A 17,288-nucleotide genomic window follows, 5' to 3' on the forward strand; every position below is an offset into this window, starting at 1 on the left:
TCGTCCTCTGTCCCGGCTGGCCGACTCTTTGTGTGTTTGCCTTTTGGCCTAATGCCATCAATGTTGCCTACTTTTCGGGGCGATGAGCTGATTTTTATGGCCCGAACGAACTAAACCAAACCAAGCCGACGAAAAACGCAGTGAGAGACCCAAGAAATGCCATCAAAGTTCAAGTGAGACAGACACAAAACTCACTACGATTACTAAGGGGAAGAGTAGGAGAAAGAGGGTCTGGGGTCTGGTACATCGCCTCACATAAATCACACATACACAATGATGTTAATAGTGTCGTAAAAACTACGACAAAGCACCTGTCCCACCTGCATACATGATGCTACCGCCTCCTTTGACGCAAATATTGACTACACAGAGGTGACCCCGAGAGGTCTGGCTGTGACCCCCAACCCTGTTCAGGGGCTGGGACCGGGTTGGATTGTGTGTTGGGTGATAATAAATCGACATTTGGTCGCCAAAGTGTGAGCAGAAAATTAAAACATTTCACCTGGCCTGATGTTGACAAATTAGAGCTTTCCCAGGGCCGTTCACGTCCAGCAGTAGCTGTTGTAGCGGTTGCTTTCTCCAGCTGTCGTCTCCCTCTGTTCACCTCTTTGGCCCTGTCACCTGTCGTACCACCACCCACACTCTCAATGGAGGAACAATTTACGAACGCCCAGCACCAAACAGCACAGCACAGCACAGGCACAGGCACCGCACTCGATTGAGGGAACTTTACAGCCCTGGCAGTTGTTGGAGGTTGGAAGCTTCAGCAGATTATCGGTTAAATAAATAGACAAATTGATTTTAATGGAATTGGATACACCAGCCGACGAACGTCCGCCTCGGATGTGATGGTGCCCTGGACACATGCCACACGCAGGCAGGCCACACTTGGAGCAATGGCTATGGCTATGGCTATGACGATGGCGACACTGAGGACAGACCATGGCGACCATGACTATGACCCGACCCAGTTGTGCAAACATATTTTCGTGTAATTTTGTGTTGGCTCGTTTACTTTTTTATACGACTATGATGGCCCAGTTGTTGTTCCTGCTCTTGTGACTGTTGCTAACGCTGTTATAAGCGCTTAAACAGCGTACGTGTATAGGCTGAGGTGAAATCACATTAAAAATGTTGACAGGCAACAACCTTAAAGTCTCATATTGCACTGGATGTAAAGAGCAGCCACAAGCCACACTAAATTTGGTGTGAAAAATGTGACATTCTAACCAAAGTCTTGGGGGGAAATGACATAAGGATATGGGGAAAGTAAAGTCAAGCATTTAAGCATCGATTTTGGGTGCATTATACTGTACAGGTGGTTCCAGCTTCGAAAGCGATAAATTTCTGACCATAAATGACCAGAGTAAATGACAAGTGTCATGCTCAGATAGCCCTGTACCCTGCACAGGTGCTACCAACCTGGAAAACGATAAGTGCTGGCACTCCTTCTCACTTCCCACCCACTTTCAGCCCTTTTTGGGCAAGTCAGAGCAACAACAAAGAAGTTGCCCGAGCATAAGTTGTCGCTTGTTTGGCTTGCTATCCAATGGAACCCAAAATCAACCGATGTCGGCCTCAGCGGGAGTGGCACTGGGAGAGAGGAGGCGGAATAACTTTTAATGACATGCTTTGTATGCGAGCGCGTGTTACATGTAACTCACATTATCAAAGGAGAAGCAGAAGCAGAAGCAGCAGCAGCAGCGCCAACAACTTTAACCCCCCAGCTTCCAGAATTTCGTTCGATGGCTTCTCCTTCGGCGGTTCGGCGGCGGGCGGCTCAGTGGCTCAGCGCGTTGAGCACAGCCATGGCAACGTGTCCAAGTTTGGTGGCTGTGTGTGTCATCACATCATCCCGCTTCCCACATATTCTTTTTGGCTAGTACTTTTCGCAGCTTGTCGCATATCCTCCTAGCCATCCCCGCTCTGTTTGGTCTCTGTCGTCTCTGCCACTAACTAATACGAATTTCACTTAATTGCACTCGAAAAACCATGCATGTGGATTGCACTCAACTCATGTCTGGCAAGTGGGAGGCGAACAGGGCAAAAGTGTGGGAGAGCACTTGCCAAAAGTTTGTTGGGACATCACATCTATTGGGGCAACTATCACTGTCATATGATGGTCTGTTGCTATGATAGATAACGCAGAAAAACACTCAACCTATGCTATCTATAAGCTGTGCAGCTAAGAATTCTTAGCCCCAATTATTGGTACGCATATAAATGTGATTTGCTGCAGTTTCTTTCGGTGTATGGAAGCAGAGCATCAGTGTTCGTTTTCATTGCTGCAAACAGTTTTGACAGAACATCAGATGCACACACACACACACAGTCAGACAGAGGGCAGGAGCAGGAGCAAAGAGCCTGGGACACAGGCAACCGCAAAACGACATCTGTAGTATCTGCTCCGGGTCTAAGTCGGTGTCCTCGTTTGGAGATAGAGCTAGAGCCAGCTAGAGAGCTTAGAAAAACTTTTTTCGCTTGCGTGTTGTTTCACTTGTTGTCTTGGCCCCAGGATAAGGGGTTAAGGGCCTATGCCGGCACCACCACAAGCAGCACCACCCACTCCCATCCAGACAAAACTGTTGTCAGCTGTTGAAAGTTGCTCACGCATAAGCAGCAACCAGACGCTGACATCCTCAGAGGAGAGAGAGTGGGCCCAGGACCGCACCGCATGCTAATGAGTACAACTTTCGCCCACCTTTGCAATTTTTCCTCGTTCAAGAGCTGAACTTTTCTTTTCTGCAGGTGCAGGTGCAGGTGCACGGCAAAACAAAAAGGTGAATCAAACTTTAATGAAAAACTTCCTCCACCTTTAGAAACGCAACGAGAACTGATTAGCTTGATTTTCTATATATTTTTTTAGGGTCTTTAGGGGTATATAATCAATAATAGTTCAGAGTTTCTCCAGATAAGGGATCTGCACTGCACTTGCTTGAGAATTCTCACCTTGTCCTGCCCGTTCAGAGCGGCCATAGATAAACTTAATGGCCTGTCGTAAAAAACTGTTTGCCTTCCTAGTGTTTTGTATCCCTATCCTTGCCCGTATCCTTTGGCCTTTCGCACACTATCCATTAGGGGCATTCCGTACCGGACACACCGTGCTAGCCCAGCCTCCCTCTAAACCTAATGTTACTTGTCAACAGCTGCAAATAAATATGGCCAAAAGGAAGACGAGGCGAGCGCCCGAAGATAAATTGAAATTTATGAAGCGTCTGGGAAGTCAGGAAAGTCAGGGAAAGTCAGGGAAAGATGCCAGATTGCCGCCAGGCAGAGCCCAACCGGCAACTAGCAACAACTACAACTACAGCTCGGAAAAGCAACTAAGTAATTTATAGACCATGGACGGGAATAGAACACTCAAAGGCAGCCCAGCAAACTAATGATGTGGATATGCAACAGTACGAGTATCTGCAAGATAAATATCTCTTTAGATGGTATAAACACACAAATAAATTTACGAGGCATATTTTAATTTTCCCAATGATTTAACCTGCGCTATACAGGCGAATATTCTGCACAGTTTCAGCTTGTGCCACAGCCCCCACAGTCCTTTAACCCTTGTAGCTGTATCTCTTGCCTGTCCCCTGCCTTTGTTCGGCGAGCATAATGAAATTATGCATTCCTACACCCATTCAGCACCACCTTCACCACCCACCTGTCGAAAACTACAAAACGAGCAGCAATAAGGGACCCGCTGCCAGTGCGTGGCAGTGTGTTAGTTTGTGTGTGTGTTAGTGTGTTCAACTTCCTTTTAGCCTGGTCTGCTGCCTGGGCCAATAGCTTTTACCAGACCTTATTAAATTATACAGCCGAGTCGGGCAACAAAAGGAGCCTCAGGGACGAGAGAGACAGAAAGAGAGAGAGAGAGCTCCTGTCTAAAGATGTTAAAGTGTGGCATATTTTAGCTTAATATTTGCAACTGCACCGATGAGAGTTGCATTTGCTAAATGGATACACGACCGTCCTTTAGCACTCGTGTATATTGTGCGAGTATGTTCCAATATATAACTGCTGGCTGGCTGACTGGCTCGCTGGCTGGTTGGTTGGTGGGTTGGTTGGGTGGCTGTCCCAGAGTCCCGCCCCAAGACTTTGTCCCTGCAATTGCCAGGAGCAACAGCGGCAAGGTGATAAAGTTGGAAGCTTTACCAAGGAGTTGAATTAATTCCAAGCATATAAATTATAGCTCATTGTTCGGACTCCCCCTTCCGTCTGTTTGGGTGGGTTGGGTGCAATGGGTTTAGCCCTTGGAATGGGCTTGGGGCGCATTCATTTAAAACGAAAATTACTTCTAAAGAAAAGGATCTTAGATGCTATTTGTAAATGGAAATGTTTTAATGAGAATCTTAGATTCAGTTCGTGAATAAAGGCCCCTAAATAACGCTAATTTGAAAGTTATTTTTGTGAATTGATTACGAATAAATCCTTCCATTAGGTAAGGGTACAGGGTCTTAGGAGTTAAGGATTTATCGCAGACTGACTTCTTTTGTAGGTAAGACTTCATTTTTAAGCAATGGAAGTTGATATAAATTGTCATGGCAGATCCACAAAGGAAAAGTAATACATTAAGCAAAAGAGAACGGCAAATAAGGCTGCAGATGCAGGCACCACAAGGGTTATGGCATTTCAGTTTTGGCTCTGTCTTTTCTCAGAGAAAATTTCCCACTCACAAAGCACAATTTTTCTTACAGTCCTGCTCCATATTCCATTCCATATTCTTGACTCTAGTGTGAGGATTTTTTAATCTAATTCCTTTCGTCTTGCTCCACTTAAGCAGCCAAATCAATCATCTGGGGCGGCTCTTGAGGCGTTCGCATGGAAGTGAGCAGCATCCATCAATATCCAAATGGAAGGGGGTGCTGGGAGGATTTTGAACCTATTCAAATTGTATCATTGGCAAAGTCAATTGTTGCCTGCAATGAATTGCAAATTAAGCGTGACTAATTTGCTTTGTGTGCTCCATGCGGCACAGTGCGGCAGGATCCATTTTGGGTTTGCCTTTTGTTGCCCGCTCATCAATAATTTGGCAACATTCAAGGCCCATTGATTTCCAAATTCCGCCAAAACGAAACCCGTATTAAAGACATTAGCTAGAGAGGAAAATAAATCCAAAAGAGTTTCAATTGAAGGAAAAGTAAAAGCCACTTGAGGTTACGCCTTCCTGGCAAACAAAACTAATTGCTAATTGCTATTGAGTTGCGATAATTGGCAAAGCAATTAAGTTAATTTTTATGGGAAAACTTGCGGCCCAAGGGAGACAGGCCAAAAGACTGGCAAAGAAAGTAGCAAACAAAGGACGGAAAAAGCCGCTTGGCTTAAAGAACGATATGAAATTTGAAACGAAATTTTCCTCAAGTCTTTGACAATGCAAAGGGTAAGCAACAGTTGAAGAATTTCTGTACACGGCGTTACACACTAAATATTGGAAACTTTAAAAACTATTGAAATGGGATTTCAAATTAAATCATCTTGGCCCTTATCTACCCTATGAATTAGATGCAACGTAGATATATATCTCATATTTCCATTCCAGCAATCACTATTTCCCCAAAAGCAAACACGAATCGAGGAAAACAATTTCTATGCTAAGTGCGAAAATAGTTGCCCTGGCAATGTACAAACTTATTTCTATTTAATAGATAGCCCCGAGAGTCGTGAGCCCCATATGACATACGGAGATATGCGCCTAAAGCGCCCACACAGAATGTTGGAACCCAGCACTACCCTCGCCCATCCCTCCCCTACCCCTGTTGACCAAAAAGCCCCTCCCAACGCAAGGAAAAACGAGCTGTTAATGACGTGCGTTGCTGCTGCTGCTGCCACTGCCACTGCCCCTCGTGCTGCCACTGCCACTGATGTCGACTTCGTTTTCATTTTCATTCCCGTTCGGCGTTCTTCCGGCATGTAAATAAATACGAGAAGAAAACGTGGGGGAAAAATATAAAGACGAAAAGAAAAGAAAGAAAAAAAATAAAAGCAAGAATCGACTATGATTTATTTTGTGTTTGGCACGCACGTTGTCAATATTTGTTGAATTCATCAAGAAATATAAAGGGAAATTGAGGCGAAACAGAAACAAACCCCAACAGCCATCACTTGAGGCATTCACCCAGTGCCTGCCCTGCCCTGCCCTGCCCACACCACCCACACCACCTCCACTGCTCGGGTGGTGCTCATAAAGTTGTCGACACACTACTTGAGGCATTGGCAATAGCTAAAAAATCGAACCAATTATTTATGGATATCTCTGCTGCGGGTTCTGGTGCTGGCACAAAGGCGGAGCAAAGAAAACATTTTTGCTAAATATATATAGATAATTTTCGGGCCGCAAATGAACTAGACGTTCAGATGGTGCGGTGGTGGAGGGTGTCCGCGCAGACAGGCACCTCAGTGGGCAAACCAAGTGGGAGGAGAGTGAAAATCATTGAAAAAAAAAACGAGTTCCCAATGAGCAGGCATGGAAAGAGAACCATGAAAGGTGCGACGTGTATACTACATATATCAAAAGCAGGAAACGCAGAATTCGGGCAATGGATCGACTACGGAAGTTTGGTTTATTTGGAATGGAATTCTATATGTCTTGAATTATGAAGAGAGAAACATAATTGAGTAGAACATTATTAAAGGCAACAGAATACAGAAAAAATAAATAAATTGAGACAATAAATATGCCCCCATGCCCACAACTCTGCAGGTCATTCCCTGAGTCGACCAGTCCCCAACCGAAAGAGGACAACGAAAGAGCACTTGCATCACTCTCATGATAGGCAGGAAAAGTTTCTTATGTTCTGTGTATATTTTCTTAACAGGCACACGTTATATCGTCTGCTGCTGCTGCTGCTGCTCCTTGATGTTCGAGTGCAGACAGATGACACCTGCACCTGCAGCTGCTCGGCATCGTGAGTCAAGAGGGAAGACGAGTGTTTTTGCCAAATAAAATATGCATATATACTCGTACTCGTACTCGTGCTTGTATAAAAAAACAACAACAACTTGGACGGACATATGCAGCAGGAATGAGAGGGAATGAGAGAGTCAGACGAGCAGACGAGCAGATAATAAACAACAATTGGTGCGGCATGATTGTGTAATATATATCAGTATATGTACGTGTTGGGGGATATTTGCATTTGATGCATACGAATTGTACAGGGGAATGATAATATTTCAAGTGATTTCAACCTCCCACCCATTCAGAGGGAGAGAGAGAGACAGAGAGAGAGAGAGGGAGAAAGTATGTAGTTCTAATGGCGACTGAGTACGCGAGTGGACAGCGCCAATGGGCTGCCAAATATGATTTATATGCCATGTACATGTCACGGATAGTGAAAGTACTCTCACTGTCCACAATACGACAGTAAAATACAAAAAATATAGCTGGGATAGCAGAAATGCCGCAGCAATTTCGGACAACAATTTATGTGCCCAAGGAAAACCTCAGGCAAAATTGACACATAGATTTATCTAGAAAATACTTCAAGTACAAATATATATAGTATTGTATATATGTATGTATGCTTATGTGATATTTATTTCAAAATATCCCCTGTGTCTGGTCAGGCACTGATTATTCCACAGACATGAATCACACAGATTATAATCTGTGATACCAGGAAATTATACGGGAAATGGCTATGCTTTCCACTTAATCCTTTTGTTTCCCATTATCATCCATCGCTATCTGTCGCAGTCATAACTTATGTCTATGGGCTAATCGATTATATCTCTGACAGCTGTCAAGTGTGGCCGAATATTGTAGGCCTGTCACTCCCATAAATTCGTGGATTACCTTAATGGGCTAGTTTTTAGCCAGAGCTCTATCAGCGTATATTCCAATAAATACTCGAATATTTTTCAAGCGGAGCGGAGCTGAAATCGAATACTAAAGGAGAGTATCATCTCCCAACAGAGTTACTTCGATTCAACCCCATCCCGACCTGACACACTATCGTCTAACGAAGCTGTAACAGACCTATCTCCATGCTCTCTAGACCATCTTGTTTAAACACTTTTCAACTGTTGGCCATCCCCAACTGCAATTGATGGATGCCCCCTGTCCAGCATTTCTCTATTTGACTCCACTATTTGCTTGCCACGCTCTTGCCCTGGGCTGGCCCCACAAAGTTATCACATCGCTCTGGGTATCTCTGGCTAGCTCCGAGTCGAGAAGTCAGCAAAGAGAAGGAATGACGAGGCGGGGCCTGGGAAAACAACAGAAAGCAACACCACTGGGCCACCAAATTGCATGTAATAAATGCGAACAAGTACATTTTGTCGCATGCAGTGTGCGTCAAAGGAACGGCAAAAAGCAAAAGCAAAAGCAACAAAAGTTCCCTGCGCCCAGACACGTACCAAACATTCGCTCCAGCATCACCGATTCCCTGCGATTCTCTGTGACTAGCATTTGGGGAATTCTAGGGTGGAGCACCCCAGCACCCCGCTGGTGCTGTATCTCTGACAAATACGCTCCATGTCAGGGCTGCCACTCCGGGAATGCTTTGAGTTGCCCCGACTGAGAAGCAGCAGCAGCAGGAGCAAATCCTGCCCCCATATTGATGAGGCATCATCAACCATCGACTAGATTGCTCAGCAATGCAATGAATTTTAAAGCAAGCCACCCAACCTGGCAAAGGACAAAGGCAAGGGCAAGGGAGACTGAAATCCTTTGCCCAAATATTGCATCTTGATTTTGATGCATTTATTCATGAGTGCGAGAGCGCCTCTGCATTCCCTGTATCCCCGGCATCTCAGTATCCGAGCACCAATCGAGAAATGATGAGCTGAAAAAGAGGGGAAACTTCTTAAGCGCTAATTCGGTTACTTTTTACGGCACATTGCCAGCAATCACAATCAGTAAAATCAAGAAAATAAAAATATAATCGAATCGCGTTGAGTCGAATTAGGATTTGGATGGCCCGAAAGCCCCAGACATGTCCCCCCCATCAATGCCAATGTACATAAACAGTTCCAGTTTATTGGGCAAAGACGAAGAAGATTTTATAGAAATGGGCGGTCCAATGTCCACGGTCTGTCTATGTTGTATTTTGCTTTGTGCTTTTCGCAATTGCAATCGTCTGGAATACACTTGAAAAAAATTTAGCTGAAGAATCCAACGCTTTATATTAATTCTGCAGCTGTATATATTTCTGCGAGTGTAGACTCAGTGCCGCCACTTTGACCCAGAGTGTAGGCACTTTGCCTACAAATGAGCTTTCCGTATATAGTGGGACGACAATGACGACGACGTCCTTTTGGGTTTTATGACTGCATCGATCGGCCATAGCATTTCAATCAAACCTCTCGACACGTACGCAGTCGAAGTTCACAAAGGGTCCGCCGACACCCACTCTCCTCTCTCTTGGAGCGGCACAAAGTTTGCCCATAACAATCCTTATTACATTTTGGTCTTTGTTTCTGCTCTCTCTCTCTCTCTCTCTTTTGGGAACACGAGCACGAGCACGAGCACTGGGGGGCACGAGGGGCACGAGGGGCACTGGGGCAATGAAGCGCTAATCTTGGGGCTCTGCCATAGGCAATATACACCAAGACGAGTCGGTATATTTATTGTGTGCGAGTGTGGGGAAAAAGGTCCATTGTTTAAACGGAAATGTTTAATTAAGTGCAGAGCAGCGACAGCCATAGGCCAGATGATGTATGCTCGTTGAACAGCTGGCCTGTGTGGTTCGATAGTGGCAACAGATGTTGGCCCTAGTCTATAGTAGAAGAATGGCATTATTGATTCGGAATACATATAGAGAAAAGTTAATAGATACGAGTACGATAGGGAGCACTTGAAGCCAGGTTGATTGTTATGCAGCTGCATAGCTGCTGCTGTGGCGAGTTTATCAAATCAAATATGAACCAAATTGCAATCAGAAAGGCTTCGAGCAACCCACTCGAAAGCAATTTGAAATTCCATGACCACTCGCACACCACCAGCAGCACCAGCACCACCTCCACCACACAATCGACAAACAAAACAAAAACCGATTGCATGCCAATTGTGGAAAAGAATGGAAAAAGTGCCTTCCATAGACATTTTGATTTGTTTGTGCAAAAAATCAAAAGTGGCAAATGGTCAGATAGTGCAAGGCTTTGTACAATGTGAAGAAAAGCAAATCAATCAAATCAATTGAAGCCCACCCGTATGTACATATGAAAACTAAATACACACAAAACCATCAGCATTGCCCTTTTAACTTTCATATCCGTAGTAAATCTAACAAATGCGAAACTCGGAACTCTGGAAGATAAACAGAGAAGAGATTTGACTGGGGAGAAATACGCAGAACTCTTAGCTAATTGGGAGCGACAAACAGACGTTAGCCCTGGCCAGAAAGATGATATCATTAATTAGTTTTACAAATTGATTTTACTACGAAGAAGACAACACTCTATGGCTCCCTCGCCCCACCGCTGGGCAGACATAAAACAAACAGAAATCGGGGTGAAAGGGGAAATCAATTCATGAATAGTTTAGCATTTTGCCTTAGCCGAAAACGAAACGAATACTAAAAGAGCATTCAGGGTCAGACAATGGGGCACATTAATGGCAACAGGAAGCTAGGCACGCCTGCCGACGAGAAGCGCGCCCACTGCCACATGTTGAATGGATTAAAAAGTGTGAAAGACATCACAGGGGAGATCCGGTAGAGGCACCTGCCGCATAATCCACAGCTAATGGTTCATGTTTACCGGTCCTGCAACCTCATTAGCGCTGCAAGAATAGGAAATTATGTATATGGGAGGGGATACTGAAGTCCTGCAATGCTGCTCCTGTGTTGTCAGAGTAAATTGGCTTGTAATTTGGGGTCTGCCTGCAACAGCAAAATAAATTGATAAGAATTTCGAGTGAATGGCACAGTGGTATGAAGCATTGTTAAAAATATGCAGAGTATGAGGACCAAATGTGGCAGAACCCCAGAAGTATTTCTGCAATTACCACCACAGCGAAGCAGCAGCAGCCCTTGGAGGAGCAATCCTCCAATCATCCTTGGATGGGGGCGGGGGTGATGCCAGCGGAAAAAGCACTTCCATTTGCAACATTCGATGCGCTGTCAGGGCAGGGCATCGCATACTGCTGCTGGTCGTGTCCGAGTCCTTGGCACTGCTGAATATGGTCTCCGACCAGGGTTCGATTCGCTGGCAGAAAATGTCCATTCGAGTGCAATTTTTGACTGACTGACTGACTGACAGACGGACAGACGTACTTACATGGGCGTGGCCGGAGCACAAACGAGAGAATGATACTCGTATGGCTGGCTGGCTGGCTGGCAGTTTACATGGCTGGTTTGCTTTTTTGCCAATGATGATGATGATTTCCAATGCTTATCAGTTTCAGGTATACTCGTACTCGTCGGCGTATGTATGCACTTTATCCCACTGCCCATCGGACGCTGCACGTGTCCATCCGCTGTCTGTCCGACTGGCACCCAACCCTCTTTTTTTTCCCGTCAATCCAACTGTGATTGTGCAGTAGTATGCATCAATTTTCGAATAGCTTGGCCCGCATTAACTCCCCGACGAACGTGCCAAGTTGTCGGGCGCCAGGATAGCGGCGCACAAATTGCTGACATTTCAACAGCAACGGGAAACGATTGACACAACCCGGAAGGAATGCCACCCGTGTAGTTTTGCCAGCAATTTCATTCACAGTTAGGTATTGCCGATCGATTTAAGCTGAATACAAAGAAACGCAACGAAAATAAACATAAGAGAGTCGAAGAAGTAGAAGCAAGTCGGAGTGGAGACACTGGAGACTCTCTAATCCGTTTCAGTAATCCCCAGATTATAAACACACTTCTGTTACTATAAATCCATTCAGTATATTCCCTCAGTAATTTGCATTCTTCCATAACCATCCAATCAATCAGTTGCCAGCAGCTCTCTCTCTCGAATGCACAGGCTTTTATCTTACCTCACGCCTTCTGTTCTCAATCACGATCCTCCGACCGTTCACATGTTCTTGTCATTGCGGAAAACGAAGGTGCAGCAGGCAGGCAAATTTCCCACACAGCCCGAACAAAAGGGCGAGAGGAGTCGCCCCAAGAGACCTGGGCTTCACATCAAAACGTGAACAAATTTGCAACCTGCCCGAGTGTGGGGTGGAGAGGTGTCTCCCTGGTTTGATGTATGGCTGCTCCTTTAAAATGCATTAAGCTAGCAAACTCTGAACGGATATAAATAGACCGTAGTGTTCGGAAGCTACGACACGTTTCGTTTATAAATATTGTTAAATATTTTGTTTACCCTGGTGGATAGGCATGGACAGGCTCAGAGAGTGCCACATAATCCGTTTTCTATCTCAAAACTGCATCGGTAGTTGCGTAATAAAAGCTTAAAATTGCATACACTGTGGAGGGGATACGAGCGAGCCCCAAAGGCTCGACGAAATGCGTGAATGTCCGGAATGAGTCGCCCTGAATGGACCGCAGAGCCTGTCCATGTGCGGATAAGGTCTGTGTCCAGTGTTTCATCCGCTCCCCCCTTTTAAACCCACCCTCGGCCACTCTACCAGATTGCACTTTATTGAGAAGAGGTGAACTTCCATTTGGTTTCAGCCCGAGTCCACTTCATGCTGGCATAGTTCAGGTAATGGGAGAAACTGCAATAGCGCAAAATGAACGCAGGTGAGGGTTAGGGTTTGGGAATGGGTTTGGAATTGCCATCAGAGTTTTGCCGGCCTTATCGGGCGCCTGGAGCCGGCACGGATCGGCGAACTGTTTCAATAAATGCCAAGGTGAGTGCAAAAACGAAGGGAAACATTCGAAAGCAAAGCCAGGGCATGGGCATAATCATATTTACTTAGGCGCGGAAAATGTTGAGAATTCCAATCAATTGAGTTTCGTTTTAATTGCGCATGAAATATTTAAAATTCCTCGCCATTCAAAGAGCTTGCCACACAATCAAAGCGAAGCTACTACCAAACTTTTGTAATTTTTCCTTTGGTCCGTATAATTATCGAGGAAATTCCGGTGTTTGTATGCCCCATTAATCATGCAAATTAAAAGAAACGGAGGTCGGAGGTGTTAAAGAGCAGCAGTCTGGGGGCGTGGCTCACTCACACATCAATGCCAATTAACAGAAATTTCCCAAGATACATGTGTCCGGGTCTATGCGCGTATCTTTCATTCTTTTATTCGTGCGTGTGCGTGTGTGTGAGTGGCAAACTGGATCAGCATCAAAGCGTTTCGCTTCGTCTTTTTTTCGGCTTCCAGTATTTTTAGATGGCCAAGTGCCTAATGTCGGCTATAAATAAGACGGGCAGTGCTCTCTGTGGGTGGTGTTTTGGGTGCGTGTATCTTGCAGATACGCCGGAACTCTTGCATATTTAATGAGCATGACACGGCAGAAAATTGGGTAAAACAAAAAGGATCTCATTGGGGTGCAACGAAGCTGCTATACTCTTTCTGAGCAGGTGGAATAAAACACTATTGTAAAAAAATACTAGTGTAAAATGTTAAGCAGCTTTATCTAGGCAACAGCGCTGTTAACACTCCAGCTTAACAGCCTGTTACCGCTCTACTTTAACAGAAAAGTTACAGCTTACTGAGAGCGTGCCAGCATTGCTCTTCACTATCCACACGGCTCTCGAACGGTCCCCCAGCTTGACAAGAACAGCGCTGAAAATCTACAGTTACTTATAACGAATATATATCACACGCCGACTTTCATTCTGCCTGCTACAAACATACAGTAAATATTTCCACTGGATCCATGGACAAACCCTTAAATATTCCATTTGATTTCCCAGCCAGATTCGCTATTTCTATTTTGGCAAAACTTGCGAAACTTTACCCTAGCAGTTTTTCCACATCCACTCACGCACACGCACACACACACACACACACACACACACACAGACAAATGGTAATGACAAGTTTGCCAAAAAGGACATGCCCATACATGCGAGGATATATATTCAAATGTATGGTAGGGAAATCTAGTCCAGTCAAGGTCGCCTCCTTTGCAGGCGACTGCATAAGAGTTCAAAAAACTTTTGCCCATTCCAGCACAACGAACACCCCCAGAAGAGTCGGGGGCAAAACTATTCCAAGCTGTAAGAGCCGCACCCGCATCCGCACCCCCACCCAACCATCGACACCCACTCACATGAACAGAGCCGTTGAATGAATGTTCGGGTGCTTGGGCTCCGTAATCAGGAGCTTTGTAATAAGCTTATCGCCCGGCGGCCAGGACAGTCTGAAAAAAAAAAAAAAAAACAGGTCCGATTCCCCCATGCCCCAGCCCGAGGTCGTAGCTTGCCTCCAGCCACCCAAGAGTTATTCAATTATATGTATTTGTCGCTGGGGTTCCATCAATGAGATGGAAATGCTCTTTAAGGTTTCCGAATGTTTTCGGTGGGTTTCTTCCTTGAACTCGTTCGCATTTTATGTTCAAATCTTGGCCAGGTAACCAACTGAAAATAGCTTAAAACTTTTTCCTCCATCTATTTGTACTTAAAAATCCTGCCTACCTCCAGTCCAAAGTGCGGCCTCCTCCCACACCCCAAAAACTAAAAGCTTTACATTTGCAGACAGAAATCAAGGTGGGATTTAGGGGCATTATCAATCTGCCAGCTCCACCCCGTACAGCCAGTCAGCCCATGGGGCGGCGAAAAAAAAAAACAAAACAAAAATAAAAACTCAAAGCTCAAAACAATTTTTGGCTGAATGGAAATGTTTGCTTCAAAGTTGTTCCTTACCCTCTCTCCATCTCTCTCTCTCTCGCTGGATGTTGCTCTCTGCTCCATTGGAGTGTTCAGTTTATGAGCGGGTTATTTTGATAAATGTTCTTTCAACTGCCATCAAGGGGGCTGGCGGGTGTCGTGGGTAAACTTGGGCAGAGCTTAGCGGATATGCTAGACGTGTCAAGTGGGCGAGGAGACGCGAGAGCAGAGCAACAATTATTGGATGATTATGAGCGGGGGGGGACAGAAAGGCTCTGGCTCATATTGATGGGGTGAAGGAGAACCCCAAGAGAAAAGGGATCAACAAGCTATTGTGCGGAATATCTTGGAGTATCTCCTCGGTAAAATCGTTTACTTAGAGTCTCCAGTTCACATCTCGGACAGCTTTTCCTTGAGTGCTTCGGGCTGCTTCACATTTTTAATTACTTCTAAATAATTCATCTAACCCAGAGTTAAACGCGCGAAGATTCGTCATTTAAATTGTTAATGACCTTCTGGTCGCGTTTCCACGGCATTGACAAGCGAAGTCCTAATACCTTTTCACAGCTCCCTGCCCGCACCTCAATGGAAATGCCGCACCGCCCGCACACCATCAACTTGACCTTTTTGACCAAGTTTCCCTCCAAGTTCCGTGCTGTTCCGTTCCTTGTTCCGCTTTGGTTCTGGCTCTGGTTCTGGTGCCATCATTCATTCAGCTGTCTTGGCTGGAATTGTGGGGGAATCTTTGCATGCTTATTGACAAGTTGTAAATAATTTGGATTTGACATGATCCTGATTGCCTTGTGCTTGAGTCCTTCACATTTGCAATTTGCTTTGGATTCGATGACAAAACTTTTTCCCCTCCGCTGCTGATGGCTGACAACTTCCAACTTCCAACTGGGGCCATTGGTGGTGGGCGGAGGGCGGGGGGAGCGAACAGCTTAATGGAAAACGGATTCGGATGGCTGACCCACATCCTCTCTGCTTTGCAGCTACATTAATCCTGTTTTTCACGCCAACTCTCGTTTCAGGACACCAGTCGGAACCACACATTCCACCCCTCCCCCCCTATATAGACGCATGTACGAGTGATCCGAGAGCGGGTGGACAGGACAGGGCAGGGCAGGCAATGCCAAAATGCCATCGGCAGATCAAATCTTGTTCATAAATGTCACCACAACGGTGGCAGCGGCGGCTTTAACCGCGGCAGCCGCTGTCAGCACAGCGCCGGGCGGAGCAGCAGGCAGATCGACAAACGAATCGGGAACGGTTGTGAGTGCTGCTAACGCCGCTGCCGCCGCCGCCGCCGCCGCCGCCAGCAGCCGGGCGGACGAGGTCGGCGGACGCGGCGCATCAGCCACGGAAACAGCGGCCAATATATCCGGCTCGCTGGTGGAGAGCCTGACCACAGTGGCAGCTGCACTCACAACGGCGACGGGCACCAGTCCGGGCGAGTCGGAGGAATGCGGCGCCGGAGCCGTGGAGGAGCTGCATGCCAGCATTCTCGGCCTGCAGCTGGCCGTGCCGGAGTGGGAGGCTCTGCTGACCGCACTGGTTCTGTCGATAATCATTGTGCTAACCATTATAGGAAATATCCTGGTTATTCTCAGTGTGTTCACCTACAAGCCGCTGCGGATTGTTCAGAACTTTTTCATCGTTTCGCTGGCGGTGGCAGACCTGACGGTGGCCCTGCTGGTGCTGCCGTTTAACGTGGCCTACTCGATCCTGGGCCGCTGGGAGTTCGGCATACACCTGTGCAAGCTCTGGCTGACCTGCGACGTGCTCTGCTGCACCTCCTCCATTCTCAATCTGTGCGCCATAGCCCTGGACCGCTACTGGGCCATAACGGATCCCATTAACTATGCCCAGAAGCGGACAGTGGGCCGAGTGCTGCTCCTAATATCCGGCGTGTGGGTGCTCTCGCTGGTGATCAGCAGTCCGCCGCTGATCGGTTGGAACGACTGGCCCGACGAGTTCACCAGCGCCACGCCCTGCGAGCTCACCTCGCAACGGGGCTACGTCATCTACTCCTCGCTGGGCTCGTTCTTCATACCGCTGGCTATCATGACGATTGTCTACATCGAGATCTTCGTGGCCACGCGACGACGTTTGCGCGATCGGGCCAAGGCCACCAAGCTGAACACGATGGCCCTCAAGTCCACGGAGCTGGAGCCCATCACCAACTCCTCGCCGGCTGCAGCAACATCATCGAAGTCTCGCGCACTGACCAATTGGCTGTGCTGCGGCCGGGATCGGGCCAACTTCTCCACGCCCATGATTCAGAACGACCAGGAGAGCATCAGCAGCGAGACCCATGGCCAGCAGGAGGGCTCCAAGACGGCCACCACCAACGATCAGCAGCAACATGTGGTGGTGCTGGTGAAGAAGTCGCGTCGCTCAAAGATCAAGGACTCCATTAAGCATGGCAAGGCCCGGAGTGGTCGCAAGTCCCAGTCCTCGTCCACCTGCGAGCCACATGGCGAGCAGCAGCTGCTGCCAGCTGGCGGCAGTGGGAGCGGCAATGCTGCAGGGAAATCCGATGCGGAGATCAGCACAGAGAGCGGCAGCGATCCCAAAGGATGTATTCAGGTGAGGGCACATTCTTATTACCATTAAAAAT

General features: G+C 46.7%; 1 protein-coding gene and 1 long non-coding RNA gene across 6 annotated transcripts in view; one reads left to right on the top strand and one right to left on the bottom strand.

Moving 5' to 3' along the window:
* Positions 1–17,288, bottom strand: part of LOC111070599 — a 105,104-nt gene that overhangs the window by 85,026 nt on the left and 2,790 nt on the right. The window lies entirely within an intron of this gene.
* Positions 1–17,288, top strand: part of LOC111070590 (tyramine/octopamine receptor) — a 30,351-nt gene that overhangs the window by 11,430 nt on the left and 1,633 nt on the right. Inside the window, exon 2 of the mRNA XM_022361256.2 lies at positions 15,700–17,257. Coding sequence (XP_022216948.2) covers positions 15,806–17,257 — 1,452 coding nt within the window. The 5' untranslated portion in view covers positions 15,700–15,805. The remainder of the gene's footprint in view (positions 1–15,699; positions 17,258–17,288) is intronic.

Source organism: Drosophila obscura, unplaced genomic scaffold (genome assembly GCF_018151105.1).
Source record: "Drosophila obscura isolate BZ-5 IFL unplaced genomic scaffold, ASM1815110v1 contig_170, whole genome shotgun sequence".
NCBI classification, from domain to species: domain Eukaryota; kingdom Metazoa; phylum Arthropoda; class Insecta; order Diptera; family Drosophilidae; genus Drosophila; species Drosophila obscura.